Source organism: Aphelocoma coerulescens (assembly GCF_041296385.1).
Source record: "Aphelocoma coerulescens isolate FSJ_1873_10779 chromosome Z unlocalized genomic scaffold, UR_Acoe_1.0 ChrZ, whole genome shotgun sequence".
Lineage (NCBI taxonomy): Eukaryota > Metazoa > Chordata > Aves > Passeriformes > Corvidae > Aphelocoma > Aphelocoma coerulescens.
In genome coordinates, this window is record NW_027184085.1 from 58,680,679 (window position 1) to 58,699,781 (window position 19,103).

The 19,103-nt window shown below is 36.5% G+C and overlaps 1 protein-coding gene across 3 annotated transcripts in view; it reads right to left on the bottom strand.

Moving 5' to 3' along the window:
• HSD17B4 (hydroxysteroid 17-beta dehydrogenase 4) overlaps positions 1 to 19,103 on the bottom strand; it is a 64,454-nt gene that overhangs the window by 34,008 nt on the left and 11,343 nt on the right. For all 3 annotated transcript variants that reach the window (XM_069001093.1, XM_069001096.1, XM_069001095.1), the window contains exons 9-17: positions 16,773 to 16,864; positions 16,156 to 16,180; positions 14,403 to 14,531; positions 7,677 to 7,777; positions 6,765 to 6,998; positions 6,291 to 6,342; positions 4,902 to 4,973; positions 3,289 to 3,392; positions 481 to 546 (exon numbers count right to left, since the gene is read on the bottom strand). In XM_069001093.1, coding sequence (XP_068857194.1) covers positions 481 to 546; positions 3,289 to 3,392; positions 4,902 to 4,973; positions 6,291 to 6,342; positions 6,765 to 6,998; positions 7,677 to 7,777; positions 14,403 to 14,531; positions 16,156 to 16,180; positions 16,773 to 16,864 — 875 coding nt within the window. The remainder of the gene's footprint in view (positions 1 to 480; positions 547 to 3,288; positions 3,393 to 4,901; positions 4,974 to 6,290; positions 6,343 to 6,764; positions 6,999 to 7,676; positions 7,778 to 14,402; positions 14,532 to 16,155; positions 16,181 to 16,772; positions 16,865 to 19,103) is intronic.

Below are 19,103 nucleotides of genomic sequence, written 5' to 3' on the forward strand. Positions count from 1 at the left end.
GTGGGAATGTGGACAAATAGAAATATACCTGGACAGGTCTCTGTCAGTATTTCAAGTTTCCCTTGACTCCTCCTACTACACAAATTTAACTTTTTCAAAACTGTGAGTCAAAAGAAGTTTTTTGGATTTGTTTTCTTTTTTGCACAAATTTCAGGAAGCCTGAACCTTTTTTTTTCAAAAATAAAACAGAATACAAACACTGATCTTCTCCTATGCAAAATTTGTGATAAACTATTATAAAATTTCATCAGTCTTAAGAAAAGAGTGTTTTACACAGTACACTGAACATAGTCATATGCTAGAAGAAATTTTAGCTTTATAAATACATACACACACATCTATACACACAAAAACATAACTAAAAAAAAATATAAATACCTCAGGTATACCAGAAAACCTGAACTATTAATTAACATCATTTAACACTCCTTTCTCCAAACAAAACAAATATTTCCACACCTAAAGCATACAAAGCTTTACCTGATCAGTTGTTGTGACATCAGAAATTACAGCATCAGGAGGTCTCTTGGGTGGATTTGCAGTTAACTAAAGCAAAAGTAACAATATTATTAATATTTCACAGCATAAATCTTTTATCCATACCTAATGCCAGATTATACCAGTTATGTATAAAAAGAAACAATATTTAGCAATTTGTTAAAGTTCCTCCTATCCTTTCTACATTTATGGGAAAATAGAAAAAGATATTTCATCCAGAAAAGGTCTCTTATCAAGGTTAGCCTTACAAAGATAGTGATCCTGAGGCATCAGATCCTGCCTACAATTACACGATACACCTGATAAGTTTGATAACATTTCTTCCAAATTATCCAAAACAACTCAAGCAAGAATTATTCACTTAGAAAAAACAGTTGTCTCCCAGAAAATTAAAATGCTTTCGAACACAGAAAGAAAAATGAAGCTTTTAAAATACTACTTTTAAAGGCACAGTTAAGAACAAAATTATTTACTACCTCACCCACGGACTATGTTGCATTACTTTTCCCCTTTAAGAGGTTCCAGCTTCTTTTTGTTTTACACACTTTTCTTTTACTTTTTTTTTTCTAATTACATACTACATATTAAACCCCACATTACTGCCTAAAAGCTGTTCCTTGTGCAATCTACAGCTTCACAGTTCAGTTTTGAAGATATAAATTTTACCAACAGACTGACAGAGAACATCCTAGATCATGACAAACATAAAGGAAACCATAATAACCAACTCAAGCTATTAACGTAGCTGAAATCTTTTTTCCTCCTCTACTCGAGTTTTCAAAACAAACAAAAAAGCCCAGAAAGAAACAGGCATAAGCTCCAAAATTAAAGGAAGCAAACTGATTCTCACCTGTAGTAATTTTACTTATCTTAATTTGCATAAGGTCTTTACCAAAGAAATGAGAAATCAAAAGAAACCAAGTGCTGTGTAGTTTCATGTCTAATAAAAAAAAAAAAGGCTCTTCCCTGTATATTAACAGCAGAGCAAGACCACCACCTCCTGGGTGGAAGACTGAATAACAGCACTCCTCTTGTCACTTCAGAGAATCACCTACACAAGCCACTTGATAACAAGAATATTACCTAAACATGCTTTCAAAACAAGCATGGCTTGCCAATCTAGTCCCAGCTGGTTTAAAGAAACTCAGCTTGACCTACTGAGCCATTAAAACTAGACAATATATGAATAATCAATGAAACCCCTATACCTGCAGATCAAGAAACCCTCAACTCAAGAAGAGACACATGACTTAAACACCATGTTGCTCATCAGAGACCTCACCTTGGAAATTTGTTCCTCTTGACTTGCAATACAGTTTTCAAATACAATAGAAGTGTAAAGTGCCAAAAAGACACACTGTAACATATGTCTCATCAGCTTGGCATTTCTTCTTGCACAGAGGAGCATGAAACTCTTTTTAATGGTAAGGTTTGCAAGGAAAAAGCAGGAAAATTCAGCATTTGAAACTGGTCTCTTGCATGCGGATGCCTCTGTTGAAATTGCTGTTGAAATTGCTGTATCATTGTGTTGTCTTAATGAGACTACACCTGGGGGATTTTTTCTATCACAGGAAGGAGCTGCCTGAAACAGTATTCTTCGTATTTTTAAATGTAAAATAATGTATGTAACATTCTCATACTTCACTAAATAGAGTGAAGAAACTGCAGTTGCCTAAAGTGAAAAGTTTAACTAAAAAGTGCGAAAGCACTACACTGGATTCACTGACGTCACCATTACAGGTTAGCCTTGAACCATTTCAAATATCTCCATGTAGGAATACCTCATCTCTTTAACGTTTATCAATTCATTTTTCTCCCCAACTCTCAAAAGGGTTTTGTTACATGCACTGCTTATAAAATCTGATTACAGGAAGAATTAAGGGTTCCTTCAAAGACCTCTATATACTGTCTGCAATAATTTTCTGTGAAATTTTTTATACTACACAGAGGCTCTTTGAAGCAGCAGGCATTTCAGGACCTGATTTGTACAGTTATATATGGTCAAACTTTGATATAATTGACACAGATTTAAATAAAAAAAACTTGTGAGTTTACATGCAAAAATCCCAAAGAACATCACCTACAGTATTTCAGATGTATGAAACCTTGGTATTTCATTATAAATGTTCAAAAATACTGAGCTTAACATACCCTCTATTCAACTGATTATTACTGTAGTGCCTCAGGGCTCTAGTTCACAATAACAGCATGCAGTCACTGCTGACACTGCCCTCAAACACAGGATTGAAGGGGACAATGTCAAGTACCCTAACAGCTACTTCAAGCATTTTGACATACACACTCTGTGTTCATATGACATTGTTACTTGCTAACTCTCTGAAATCAAAGAAGTTCAGCTCTAAACTATAATGCTGCTTCTCTTTCCCTCTTCGTGCTTTCCAAACATCTTCCATGCAAACACATAGATTTAGAAAGAGCTACACCTAGAGATCTTTTCTAGAAACTGCAAGCTCAACCCTAATACTGCTTGCCATTAGGATATTCTACCATTTCAAGTATTTCGATGTAGGAGTTTCTCATCTGTTTAATGTTTAGCAATTCACTTTTCTCCCTAACTCTCAAAACGAAACCAAGCCCTGAACAGTACATTTTCACTAAGGCTCTGCAGAGAACAGAAGTATTTAAATTCCATCTGAGTTTGCACAGCCACACTGCTTAAATGCTGGTTTATACTTCCTAGTTCATATAGCAAGTATTTTTCTTGCACTGCTGACAGAAATCTTTATGTGTTTGGTGCTTTTTGTTAAATACGGACATGTGTGGATTTACCTTGGCCTTTTCTGATGTTCTTTTTCCACCAAATCCTCCAGCTCCAACAAAAAACAAAGAGAACTGATTAAAACACACCAGCTCCTTTCCACAATAGGTATTCACTGAAAGACAAAAAAGAGGAAGGTCATATATTGTCTTCAATCTCCTTTTTCATACAGCTAGCATATGTTGTTACAAGAGACAAGTTCAGCTGGAAACATGACAAAGCTCATTTTAACAACTGAGAAGGCAATGGTCACACTCACACTGCATTGTTGCAAGTCACTTCCTGAGCAGGGAAGACTAATGATCTGTTCCAAATAATATCATGAACTTTAACTACATAAAAGCATTAAAATTAAAAAATGAACTATCAAAATGGTGACAACATTCAAGGTGCTAAAAATATCTGACAACACAGTGCTGAAATTAGATTTATTTTTGCATCTCAAGACTGCATTAACAATTTATTTAAATACAGAACTGTACTATAAAATATGATGCATTAAAAGCTATTGAGAGTACCCAGTGTGTAAAGTAGATTATGAACTCATACAAAAAGTGGTATTAGTGTCTTGTATGAGAAGAGTTCCAGAGTTTAAGGTCCTGTTCCTTCTTTTGAACAAGTCATACTTCTTACACTGAATTAAAATTCAGCTTCCTATTTCCAGGTCATATCTATTTCACTCCCTTACACTTTAGACTGGAATTCACAGCACTTTGTGTTAATAATGCTCATTTCCAGTTCCAGAAGAAATTTAAAAACCACCGAGACTCTGCTCACAAAAAGAACTTTTGCATTTTGCAGGAATAGACAGGCTTCATATTAGCCCAGTATGAAACCACAACACAGCTCTGAGGAACGGTCAGTAAAAACCTTTTACAATTTTATTTGACCACTGAAGGAATAAAAAGTCAACAGTGTTTAGAGATTCACTGCCTGTTAGCCTACTCTTGCTGTCTGGTTTTCCCAAAGGACCTTGGCATAATCACATCTAATGACAGTTAAGATTCTGAAAACTGCAAGTTATCAACTTCCGGAGACATTCTGATCCTCTAACTTGGATAGAAGAGGAAAGATATGGGTTTTGTTTAGAATAAAATAATGTAGACATAAAAAAGGAATGCAGGACATGCTCTTGAAGATCGATACTTTGCAGATCAATCTACACAACATACAGATATGATTAACCTTTGCAAAACTGCCCACAAAACACATGCAAACATGCAGACACACACCCCTTACTGTGGGGTGGCGGAATATAAACTGGCCGCCTTCAGGCAGGAAAAAGTATTAACATTATTAAGAACTTTGATCAGTTTGCATACTGCGTTATTCTACCTACACAGGAAGAAAGTGTTCTTACTTCAGTATGCTCACTACCCAAGAACAATTACACTTTGATCATTTTGCATGGTGCATTATTCTATCTACACAGGAAGAAAGTGTTCTTATTTCAGTATTTTAACTGCCCAAGAACAATTACAGAGCCACATCTCACTAAGATTTAATAAGCTAAAAGTCTTATTTAGCCCCCGTGGAAGGGCTGGCAGTTATTGGCACAGCTAGTTAAAAAATGAAGCCTAATAAATTTTACTGCACCCCCTTCAAAAGCCATAAACTGTTTTACCATCTATCAGCAAGACTGCGCCTGATCCTTTGTCAAGAATATCAGCAACAGTTGAAACTGAAGTTAATTGTCCTGCAAGAAAAAAAGAACATGGACACACTGTAAGACTGTAAGGTTTTGCTTCAGGAATGAAGCCCACAGATCACTCTTTACACTTCGTTACTAACTATCTTACTACTACCATTATTGTTGCTGTTATTATTTTTTTCATTATTATTATCAACATCATAATCATTGTAATAGTCATAGTAATCATAATCATCATAACTATAACAACAGTGTCTGGGAATCTTTGCAAATCTTGGTTTGAAGATCTGAGTATTGTTTTGCTTCAGGTATTTTTTTTAAGTTTTAGGGTTTTTTTTTTCAATAGAATTTTGCTATAGTTCATGTATTTGGAGCGAAACACTTCCCTTTTCAGACTCAAACACATTGCTAACTTCAAAGATAGCTCCAATCATTTAAAAATTGTCCACAGGTTTCAAGAGGGCTGAGACAACCACAGTCTTACAGAAGAGAAGCTCAGCTCAGAGCCTGGGCACAGGGGTTTCTGAAGTTTGTCACTAGAAGTTATTGCTTTAGAGACACCATGTATTTATAAATCAGCCTACAGAATGTAAAAATAAAAAGCTTTATGAAATCCTGGCAATCCATTACTAATTATCAGACTTCTTCGAAGTAAGTGTAACTTTCAGATACCTCTTTTTTGTTTCAACAAGAAATTCTGCCATTTATTTATAGCTTGCAATTTTTTTTGTCTGCTACACTCTCAAAAGATTTTTAAAAACTACTAATGAAGAAATCCAGACATATGCATATCTTGAATGAGTCTAACAAGCAACTCTCAGGGGCTGTAATCTGGGAAAACTCAGCCATCTCTGAAAAGAATTTGCTACTGCAGTAACTAATACCTTGAGAATTGTGACAGGAACAAAAGTAATTGTTTTTTGCCACCTCATTAAGATGTCGATTTGTTCTTTACATACATAATTTAAATCTTATCCTCTTACAGGCACACTGACACAATCAACATTGAAGAATTAGGTAAACACCCCAGAAGTTTTATGATACCACCTTACAGAAATATTTAACAGTTCTGGTAATTAGTATCAGATGAATAATACATAGACATGTAGTATATTTGCCTATTGTATCAAAGATTAAGCATACTTTACTAAGTGTCCTGTAGGAAAGCAACACTTGATCTCAAAAACATAGTTTCAGAACTCCTTCAAGAATATAACAGGTTGCCTCTCTTCTCCCACACTCCTTGTAAAAATTATATGCAGTAATACAGTTTGAAACAAAGCTTCCCTATTTCTATTTACAATATGGCTACAGGAACTGTTGTCATAGTGAAAAACAAATCAGCAATACAGAAGGACTGACCTGAGGTTGGTAATGGTTTATAAAGCTCCAGATACTGCTCACCATGCAGCATCTATATAAAGAAAGACAGTGCTGTAACAACAATGAATAGATTACTTTCTCCCCCAAGTCAATACACAGCTATTTTAGAAAATGTTCAGAGCAAACAAATTTAAAAAACAACCAAGTTTTATTCTTCTGTTTTTCTAACTTCATCCCCAGATTATTTTCAAATAAAGCTTTAAGCTTTTGTGGTTTAAAAAAAAGTGTAGTGAACACAAATTAAAATTGAGTATCAAATTCATGATACATCTCATCATAGGAAGACACATTATACAAGAGAAGTAAATTAATTCTTTGGATGTAAGAATTCAAAACACTAGATTTTTCTCTTCTAGAACAAAAGGAACTTAACAATATTACAAAAATACTAACTGAAGACACCTTTCAGTTACATGACACACAACCAAAATTAGCTACTTAACTCTACCATACCTTTGCAAGATCAATATTTAGCCCTGGAAGAGAAGGAACACCATCAAACATTGAAGTTTGAGCAGGAATGACTCCAAAGCTGGGTAAACAGCAGAACTCTTCATTTCCTTCAAAGAGAAATTTTAGGTGGTCTGGATCCTTAGTTGACATTCCCACACCAAGTGCATACAGAATAGGCTCCAAGTGAGTATATGTATACACGTTGGTAGCCAATTCACGGCCAACAATGCCTGTCTGGAAATTAGAAGACAGTGTAAAATAAAAATTGAAAATAGTTAATATTGAACTTGCATTCTTTCTATAATTCTCTATCACACAAACTTGACATTTGAGCATTTTCTTTACAGTAACATGTAGGCGTAAATTATGAGTATACCATAAAATATTAATGTATTCATTGCAATACAAGCAACCCAAATGCAAGGCATTATACTTTGCTTCAAGCAATCTATTTCAAGAATAAATGGTGTAACTTCATACAGCTGCACTCCCAGCAGTGCCTAAGATTTTTTCTAAAACAAACCACAAATGAAATACTTAACACCATAGTAAGACTGAAATGAGGAAAAATTATCTATAGAGAAGGAGCCAAAGCAAAACGACACTGCCCAGCAACACCCAAGCCCTCCTGCTTTTCTGAACAATACCCTAATTAAAGAGGCTTAACAGAACTTACATGCAGTTAGATTCTGCATTATCCAGTCTATTCAGCCATACATTTTCCAATCATCAATAGGAAAAACAGAGACTGGAGTCTGGAGATGTTTTTTATTCTGCCTCCTTGCTTCACTTTAAACCTCCCCTTTCTTTTTGCAGACAGCAATCCAGAGTACAAGCTGGCCAGCAACACAAGTCTCTCTGCTCAAGGTTTCCACCCAGCTTTGAGTGCATCTGGTAGACAGATGTACTTACCGTGTCAACAGATGAAGAGACCACTGATCTTGTTGCATTCATAGACACATTCCCTTGAGACTCTATCTGACTTAGAGCATCACTCAACACACTTATAGACTCTAGACAAAGGAATTGAAAAAAACTCACTTTTAGATAATCATGCATGACACACTCCAGTTACAGACACACAACACACACACAAGTAAATGAGACATAGACTGGTATTTCTCAGTTCAGTTTTAAGCACAGTAAATATACATCTGCAAATTGAGCACAGTGCTGCATTTCACAAGCATCCACACAAAAGGAGAGGATAAGTGATTTCCACACAGGTTCCATCAGTTCTGCACCCACCACTCAACCATGACACCTATTTCAATGTGTTAAGGAGAAGATAATGAGCACTATACGTTTCAACTGTCTGAGAAGCAAATATCTGAAAATTACTACTGATTTTCTTACAATGAAAATTATTTGCAATACAAGTCATAGGTCTAAATCTCCTGACTGTTACCCTCTTTCCTGGATCAGACAGATAGATAGAAAAGCAAGTAAGTCTGAGACTGAATAATGACAAAATTATAAATGAGATGATGCATGGCTGAATTCAGCTATGGAAAACACAGGCCATCAAGAACGGCTTGTTCCTTGGAGCTTAGTATGGCAAAAATCAGTATTAGACATAAGAAAGAATCAAGCTAAAGGTAGTGAGAATCTTGCACAGAAAAATAAAAATGTGTTTAAATCAGAAAAGTGCAAAATCATTATTTAACTACCTTAACCCAGAGTTACTGCCCTCCACTTCCAAACCCCGGTGCCCATACTGACTTGCATTGCTGCTTGGATTAACACCACCATGTTGCTCTATCACACAGCACTACTCTAAACACCCTACAAGGTAACTGCATGCCCTCTTGCAGAATCCTGTTTTCCTAAACTATCTCTTGCTTACCAATCTCACTGACAGAATCATCATAACATCTTATTTGTGGCCTGAATCTTAGGAAGAAAAGGAACATCTAGGAAACAAACATATGTTGTCACCTCTTCTGTCAAAGACAAGTTTCCTCTTTGGATACAAGCTCTGTCACAATATGGCATGAGGTTATGACATTTACATAATGTGAAAATGTGCAAAACGAGACTTGTAATTTATAAGAACCTTTTAAAAGGTAATCTCTTTATTCCTTTGTTCATTCATTAAATGAATAAAAGAAAAGCAATACAAAGCTATTGGCAAAAGTAACAGACTGTTCCTACTTTTTCTGCACGAATCACAGGAAGGTTTCACATTGCTTTAAAATCTTCACAGGAAAATATAGGTTTGACCTCCAAGCAAACCTGAATGTTTCCTCAACTTAGCATGATCACAAACCATTTACATGCAGGAATATAAAGATCACTTTTCATGGTCAGACCCAAAGATTAAAAGCATGTATTTTTGACAAAATGTCATAATTAAGACCAACAGTACAAAGGCAAGCCGTACATTAATAATGGTGCAGAACAGTACAATCTCCTCTTCAAGGAGTCATTTCTTCCAGAATGTATAACACGACTGGACTATAAAATTGGTTAGCTGGTTAGTGTCTGGCTGAATACTTAGATCACAGAATCATAGAACAGTGTGGGTTGGAATGGACCCTTAAAGGTCAGCTAGTCCAACTCCCTTGCAATGATCAGATAAATCTTCAACTAGATCAGAGCCCCATCATACCTGACCTTGAATGTATACAGGATGGGGCATCTACTACCTATCTAGGAAAATTCTTCCAGTGTTTAACCATCCTCATTGTAAAAAGCTTCTTCCTTATAGTTAATCTAAAACAACCCTCTCTTGGTTTAAAGCCATTAAATCTCATCCTATTGCAACAGGCCCTGCCAAAAAAGTTAAGTAGTGAAAGACTACAAAAAGGTGTCACTGAAGCCTTCTCTTCTCTAGACTGAGCAAACCCAACTCTCTCCACCTTTCCTTTTAGGAGAGGAATCCCATGACTTTGATCATTTTTGTGGCCCTCCTCTAGCCTTGCTCCAGCTGGTCTACGTCCTTCCTGTGTATCCTTCTCCAGGATACAACTGACCTGGGCTGCAGGTGCACATTGCCAGCTTTTGTCCAACTTTTCATCCACCAGGATCTCCAAGTCTTTCTCCATAGGGATGTTTCTGATGCTTTCATCCTACATAGATACTGGGGCTTGCCCTAACCTAGGTGCAACACCTTGTACTTAGCATTGTTGAAGCTCATGAGGTTCCCATGGGCTCACTCCTCAAGCTTGTCCAGGTCCCTCTGGATGACATCCCATCCCTCAGGTGTGTCACCGTACCACTCCAGCCCAGTGCACCCTCATCAAGTTTGAAGAGGGTGCACTCAATCCCCTTCACTCAATCACCTTCATCAACAGTACCTCTTACATGGTACTGTTCACAATACAGGCCCCTAAGGGACACTATTCATTACTGATCTCCATGTGGACATTGAGACATTGACCATCCAACAAACACCTTCTCCACCACATCTGCGTCTCTGTAATTTAGACATGTTAAGGGGGGCTGTGTCAAAGGCCTTACACCAGTTCAGACAAATGACATTCATAGCCCTTCCCTTACTCACTGATGGAGTCATTCCATCACAGAAGGCCATTGGGTTGGTCAGACAGGATTTGCCCTTGGTGAATCTCCACTGGCTGTCTCAAATCAGCTCCCTGTTCTCCATGATCCTCCCACACACAGAGGTAAGGCTGCTAGGCTGGTAATTCCCAACTTTTCTAACTTTTGAAATGTATGTTGTCGAAGGCCTCATAAAATTGTTTTGGTTTTTTTTAAGACCTTGGCCTACTGTTAAATTTGTAATCAGCAAAAGCACGTGAACTGGATCATACCAGAATCATTTCGTGAAGCATTTATTGATTTTCAAATATGGAATATTCTTTTAAGTACTCTTGGGTTTATTTTTTATATCTATAACAGACATCAACTGTGTGAGATATGTTGGTGGCTCCAGGCCCAAACTTTTGGAGAGGTATCAGCAAAAAGTGTACGCTATTCCTTATGTTTCTTTATGCTTCAAGGTGGTTTTCATATTTTGATAACAAAGCTACTTTTAAGATCCTACTCCTTTGGGTTACCTGAAAATGCTTGAACAAGCTATTAGATACCATCAAATACAGGTAGCAAAACTGCTATGGGGGATGGGGAGTTACTGTCAGTTTTTATTTTTTTAATAAAGAGATGGGGAAAAAATGTTAATTTCTCTTTTACCCCTCCCTGAATTACTAAGTTACATAACTTTTGCAGGTAAGAACCCCAGTGCTAACATATTCTTTACATCTTCCAGGGACTATGGCAGCAGCATGCAAGTGTAATGTCCCAACACATTAATTTGTTTCAGTCTCCCCTGCACTTCTGCTGCTTGGCATAAGAAGTTGGACTTACGGTTATGATCAAATACATTGTTATGAGCTACTAATGCAATATCAGACTACCCAAAAAGAAAGACGAAACATTAAAAGTCACCGATAAGTGATGTTTGGACATTGATAAGGATGTCTTCGCATTAATTTTGAGTAGCGCAAGGTTGAGGAGGAAAGCACAGAGTGGTACATGAGTTTTCAGTAAACACACAAGGATGTCTGAAATTAATGCTTCAGCAGTAGACTTAACTATGACAATTAGTAATTTTTTAATACATGACTCCACATACTGAGTAAGGTTCTTTTTAAGACCAAATAAATATACAATTATACCAAAGGGTATAATTTGGGCAGAAACAAACCCAATAGGAAACGTTTTAATTAATGCAATGATTTTATTATTGGTATAGGGGTATTTTTTAAATGGCTCTACTATCAGTGAACTCTAAAACCTTAAATGTTCACCACCTCAGAATGGCCTGCTATTATACAGCAAATCATTAGCAGACAGGAAGAAAAGATTAAGCTGGAGAATAAAGGTTGAAAATAGTCACAACAAAGGCCGTCTGTTTCCAAAAGATTCATTTTCCAATATGGGGACATTGCATATGAACCATATCCCTTAACAATGGAGGAAACAGCACAAGTGTTTAAACCTTCTGTAAATACATATAAGGAAAGCTGACACTGAAGCTGGAACACTTCTCCTCTTATGCAAAATCTGTCTTTATATACACACAAAGTGTGCATACATATACACACACACCTTTGATATGCTATACATTTATTTACTTTATGTCTGACATAAGCTTTTAAGATGTGCCAGAAGTCAGACAATGAGCTGTTTTCTGTAAATAGCTTCTAAGAGAATTAAAAATGCACATAAATTTCTAAGAGCCAATTACAGACCTATAGAATACTAGATTTAGCTGAAACTGACTCACATCTTCACAACTGAAGAGAAACTTGAGACGGAGTGCCTCATGTGGGTCATAGACACAATATAAATTCTGCTTCCCTAAGTAAGAGAACAACACACTAACTTGTGCCATAGATACTACAGAATGCTGTGTACAGTACGCAGTCTGCAAGACAGGGATGGCTGTCCTCTGCCTCTACCACAACACAATCTCATTCCCTTTTCATGAGAGGAAGAATCAAACAAAGACACAAGAGCAAGTAGTACACTGTGGAGGCAAGGAGAAAAGACACCAACACACAGTGCATGGTGCAACTGTGGCCTACTGCAACCTGCACCACACATCCAGAAGTTTCTGCACCACACTTAATTTGGTCTTTCTGCTTATGTACAGAATACAAAGTTATAAAGTCAAGCCTCTCTTATCAGTATTACTAAAACAAGATTAGCATCTCCAATTACAGGGTTTTCTACTACATTATAATCAAATACTTTATCTAATTACTTTTTTGGTTTTTTTTTCTTAGTACACAAATGCTCTTCCACAACATCAAATTACTCAAATTAAGGAAATCTGCAGGAAGTTTTAACTTGCAGATGTTAGCTATTGTACCTTTCAATTTTGAATGCAAGTATTCTAATTAGTTTCATTTATTTCACAGTCAAATACCTCCAAGCAATAAAGTGGAGAATTTGACAGTAGAAAAAAATTCCAATAGAACTAAAAATTCTATTCAGCCAACTTAAGAATTGTCCTCAACCCTTATGCTGATTCTCACAAATAGACAATACAACAATTAATGCACAAGTTTTTATTCAGTATCTGTGGCATGACAGTACTGGAAGGAAAAAACTCTATCTCGGCTAAGTTCATACCAAAACAGAAGCTAAGGCATGGAAGATTCATGCCAATGCAACATTTATAATTTCCTGACTGTAAAAACCTGCCATGTTGTATTGTGAGCACTTTTACTTCAGAAGTTCAAAATCTTCTTCAGCTTTTTTCTCCTCATAGCATCAACTGGCAGTTGTGAAATACTGTATCTAATGCTGAAGCAACTTCGAAAAGAAATCCCCATCTACAACACTTTTCTGCTAGCAACCCCTAAAAATAACATAGTACATGTGACAGGTTGTAGAACAGATCAGAAGTGATAAAGCTGGAATTATGGTGTTATAAATACCATTCCATAGCAGAACAGAAAACACGTATAAACTTGCATGCATTTGGAAACAGGGTATCTGTAAACCAAAGATCAGTAAGGTGACCTAGAAATACTGTTTGGATGGTTACATTCCCCAGCGTGCCAAGATGTGACGGAAAGGACAAGGTGTCTCCCATTACGGTTTTGGTACAGGCATCTGAAAACATATCCCCTAAGGTTTTTAACAAAATGTCCTAATGGATTTCTGAAACAACAGCTTAAACATCTACTGTGCATTTAAATATCTTGGAAATTCAGCTGGCATTGTACATAAGGATGCCTTTTTCCCTCCTGCCCTACATTCTTAAATGCTGGCAAGGAACAAGAAAAGTAAACAAAGCATTGAAAGAGAAAATCATTTTGGTCACCAGCCAAGGGAGTGATGTGACCCAAGAACATAAGGCACAGTAAGAACTTCTTTGCAGTGATATATTCCAAGACTTAACCAGAGTGAAATGTTCACCAAAAACCAAGATTCCAGGGCTGAAAGAAAAATACATTCTATTACTCTATTCTGTCTGCATGCAGGTACAATCAAATAAAACATTGCCATTAGTCTGACTCTAGTGCTTACAATAACAGTGATGTCACTTCTCTAGAAACTCTTAACATAAATCATGTCTTAATTCTACAGGCAAGAACACAAAAGTTTCTTTAGAAAGATCTGACCATAATGAAGCAGCAAATTATTAATGCAACACATTTACAAAAAAATTCACTAGTTCTGTAGATTTCGAAGTTTCAGCAAATGTTTGAAAGAAAGCATTCTCTTCTAAGCTTTGCTTACTCAAGCTATCCACCAAGAATCAAAGCATAGTTTGGGTTGGAAGGGACCATTACATATCAGCTAGCTCAACCCCCCCGCAACTCCCCTGAGTAGGGACATCTTCAAATAAATCAGTTTGCTGAGAGCCCTGTCTGACCAGACCTTGAATATTTCCAGGCATGGGGCATCCACCACCTCTCTGGGCAACTTATATCAGTATTTCAGCACCCTCATTGTAAAAATCTTCCCTCTTATGTCAATGTAAATTGATCCTCTTTTAGTTTAAAACAATTACCCCTTGTCCTATGCAGCAGGGTACATCTGTTCCACCTTTCCCATACTTCTCACAGGCCTCCGTAAAGTACTGAAAGGCTACAATAAGGTCTCCCTAGAACATTCACTTCCCCAAGCTGAACAGCCCCAACTCTCAGAAGTCTCCCTTACCTTGGATGGTTCTGGGTTTGCTGGCGTTATCAAAGTCACACACTTTCTCCCATTTATCTCTCACTGCTTCAGGCGTCATTGGCTGATTCTTTCCTCTGACAATGGCACCCAAGGATCGCTCCCAGCGCACTAATGGGAAACATCAGCCAGAGAGTTCAAGTAACAAACAGAAGTTTTTTGGTTTTTAGGTAACTTGCATCCAGGCAACTACCTTCAAGATGGTGCAATAAGGGAAACATTTTAAGTACTCCAAAGTAACTCACGAATATAACTTCTAGCTGGACTAAAGGGCTCACTGCTTCAACTAACATTTAGAAAGGAAATAGCACTGGTTTTAAATTTCACTGTAGTTAAACAGACTTACTACTCTCCAGAAATATTAGTTTTAGGATACTGTGTACTGAAAAGTTGTAGCTAGTATGTATCTACAGACTATCTCTTCTGACAGGACTTTAACTATTAATGCTTAGGAACCTTTAGAAAGCATGGAAAACTACTGAGGAGAAGTGAACATCACTTGTTAGCTATAAAAGAACATTAATACCAGTAGCCAACACCTCTAAATGGTCTCAGAAGTTGTATTTCAATACTGTAACCTGAGAGAAACTGGTAAGGCCAATGTGAAATTAGTTCCACAAGGATACAGACTTCTTGGATTGTAATTCTAATACTTAATCAGTCATGTTGGGTTTGCCCTTAATTAGCAAACGGCAATGAATAAGGCCAGACTGGTACCTAATTAACAACCTGGTTCCATTTCATTAACTTCAACAATAGCCATTATAATGATGAAAAATTGTGGTTTTTCTTGATCAAACTGCAGATTTTCAGTTGTATTAAAAGCTAACTCCTTGTGAAGTGCATCAAGACATTTTGTGCTGCTGCTCCGCTTCTTTTAATCTGTTCACCACACTTCTTGGAAACACTGTTCCAGTTACACAGAACACTTGCAGTTAGTTAGAAATGTACAAAATGGTTATCAAGTGGGGAAAAAAAAATTTAAAAGAAAACAAAACTACTTCCTGAATTAACAGCCCTACTTCCAACCTACTGGTGATACTCATATAGGCTGAAAAGCTGAACAGTTCATGAAAATAATGCTTGCACTAGGTTCAGTGGATTTAGGAAAATAGTCAAGACATCTCACACACTGAATATTTTTTCTTCCCGTAAGTCCTCAGTATTGTCTGCAAGCTTTCCTTACATTCATATTTAAGCTGGTTACTGTAGGGAGTCACTAAGGAAAATACATAGGTAGCATAGCTACTGGTTATTTAAGAAGACTAATTGCTTCTACATGCTTATACACTAGCATTTTAATAGAAGTGTAAGTAAAGGTGGAAAGCAATGAAAAAGGATGAAATGAAAAATTAAAAAACATGCCTGTTTATCAGCATGTAGTACTTTTATATCATATTAGAGTTATCAAGAAAAGGCAGCAATGTATACTTAGCACAACAAATTCTACTTCAAATTATGCCTGGGATCCAAGAGTTACTTAGGCAGATTTTCAGTTACTGTTAGTTCAAAAGCACAACAATGCACAAACCTAAGTTACCAGTTTTTCCCCACATGAAGTTAAATTTGTGACTTCTACTGAATATAAGCAGTTTCCTCAGAACCCCAGGCTTTTATTCATCTTCTCTGCCGAGTAAAAAATGTCTTGAGTATACAGGTTAACAATAAAGAAAGTTTGCACAGTCTCAATGTCAATTCAAAACACAAGATCAATCCTGAAACATAAAGAACTTACGTTTTCCAATCCATCCAGCTCCCACCTGCCAAGAAAAAAAGAATATCATCAGCTTATGACATCTCACAAAGCAAAGCTTTGGTAATGTTGGGAAACAAAACTATACTCCACAACAAACTCAATATATCAAAAATTTCTGAACTACTGCTGCTTTATTTAACAGTTTAGTTAAGCACCTGAATATGATGCAGACAAAACAGTTTCTATCCAATATATGAGTTAGCAGTTTGATGCCAATACCTATAATGAATATCATAATTAAGTAATTAATTCTTCCTGCAAGCTACTTTCTACGTTTGAATGATTTACAAAACAAAAATGTCTTTTGAATTTGGTATCTTTTCAACCTTAAAAGAGTACAATAAGAATTTTAACAATCAAATTGGTAGCATTTTGAGCACAGACCAGAATTTGACAAGGCTGCTACTGCCTGAAGCACTTGTCAAATACTTCACAACAGATCAATATTTCTTCTGTCAATGCTGAGTATGTAGGCCACACATGGTGATTTAGTTTCAGCAAGAAGTTTAAGACTGGACAAGATAAAACAAACAACTGATTTTGGGGAAAGGAGTAAAGGAAGCGAAAGAGGGATAAGAAAGTGAAAAAAAACTTACCTCAAACAGACTGCCATTCTCAGCACAGCTCTCATGGCAAAGCCAAACTACTAAGGGAGCAACATATTCTGGTTTGAAAGCATCAACCAGATCTAGAGCAAATCAGAAGGAGAATCATGAAATAGAAGTACTCTACAGTTTCACCAAATTATTTAATCTAACACCCTCTTCTGAACAGCAGTGCCAGAAGAATTTAATCAATAGTGTTGTGTCATGAAACAAAAGGACAAACTAAAAGAAACATTTGAAGATTCAATAAATAGGAACAACTCGTGAGATACATATATGCCGCCAAACCCCATGACACGGCTTCTCAACCAGAGAGATGAAAGCCTGTTTAACTGTTGTGAACACTGTTACATGCCAACTACAAATCCAGATAACCTTCCTAAACTTCCATCTGACAGGCAGCCTGACACAAGGACAAGCCAGCTACACATAATCCTGACACAGATGTACCCAAGCAATCTTCCTTTTAGTCTGCTAGTCAGCTATATAGACAAGACATTATGAAAATAATTGCAGCTGCTGATTGTTTAAGAATTATCTCACTTGGAAATGCCAATTTTTCCAAATGGTACAGGAAATTATCAGCCCTGCTAAATTTACATATCAATCCTATTTCAGGATTTTCATTTACATCTGGCACAATAGAAAGCTATCTGAAAATTGAGACATTGTCATGGAACAGTATGGTTGTCCAGGCAGCTCTTATCACATATTCTGTCCACTGTCTATATAATAACTTTGCTTAATTTCCTTTTCACCCTTTAGAATATTATACTTTCAGCAGCAATAGATATACAGCTGTTCCTCAGCTAAAGGTCATCAAGCATTTTCGATTATAGCCAGGTTTTCCCAGATGAAGAGCTGAGAAAGCTTATCATTGTGAGTACTTACTTAGTAGCAAAACTAAAGTAAACAGAAGTTCATTTTTAGAAGTTACATAAAAGTAGAAGAAAGTTGAATTCCATTTTAAATGGCAGTTGTAAGTGCATAGCAAACCCCTTAGGCTTTTCCAAAGTATTCCACTTTATGCCACGCACAATTTAGCCTCAAAATCTAGCCCTAGACTATTATCATTAATGCTTGTAATCCACTACTAAAATTATTAAAAAAATAGGTGGTAGAAGTTAAAAAAAACCACAACCATACAGAAGATGCAAACTGCTTTTAAGAATTATAGGCAAGAACAACAATATGTGGATCAAGTTGAACATATATAACAATGTATGGGAATGTACAGCAATGAAAAAGCATAGGTGCTTGCAGACACCTGAAGACAAAGAGTGAGATAACAAGGATAATTTGATAAGACATCCGAAAATGCTTTTAAAGTTGTGTTCAAAGGTGTTCAAATCTTTTAAGGGTATTTGAAAAACTGGACAGGGATGGAGTGAACTAGATAAAAAATGAATCATCAGAGCTGAAAGTATCTTACAGAGAGACAAAAGGATCTCACTCTTCTTAAAATGACTAAGAAAGAAAATTATGAGACTTTTTTATCATCCTATGTAGATTAAGTATCTTCCGAACATGCCAGCTACTGTACTCCATTTTAAACTGCATGCTTGATGTATCTGGATCTTCTATAAACGATTGCAATAAATCACTGTAACCTACAACATATAAGACTGCTGGAGTCATGACCACCTGGATTATTTAGATCTAAACCAGGTTACATCAGTCAGACAAAATCAAGCATTCAATCTGTGCATAACGTACAGAATATATTACTCTCCAATACCCTGTCTATCAGTCTGACAAATGTGATGATTTCCTTGGCTTTGAAATCTGCCTATCATCAGGGAAAAGGTCAGGAGCAAAATGAAATAGGCTAATTCCAGAAGATTTTCTGAGAGCAATTTCCTTTTACAGACTTTTTTTTTCCAAATTATTTTTCTTTCTTCTGGTCATTTGCCAAAGTAATTAGCCAGTCTATTTATACTAAATTTACACTTACACACAACTGTGTCCTAAAATGTTCCTTACACTGACTTCCCAATGCAATACTCTGTTAAAATCTGTTCAAACATTCAAAGATTAGTACCTGTGCAATAAGGAAAAATTAGGCAACTCAGTTCACTATCGTCTCCTGCTGATCATGGAACCACTAAGTACACACATGACATGTTGGGCAAAAATTCAGTATTTTGCAATGAGACAACACTGTAACAAGTGCAGACATCTTGTGCACATACCTGACTGCACATGTGATGAAACAAACAAGCCTTTCCACTACTGTAGGAGGATCTTGGAAGAGATTACAATTGAAGAGCCTTGCCACATGAAAGTGCTTTCGCAAATGAGAAAACTTGCTTCGTATCTTGT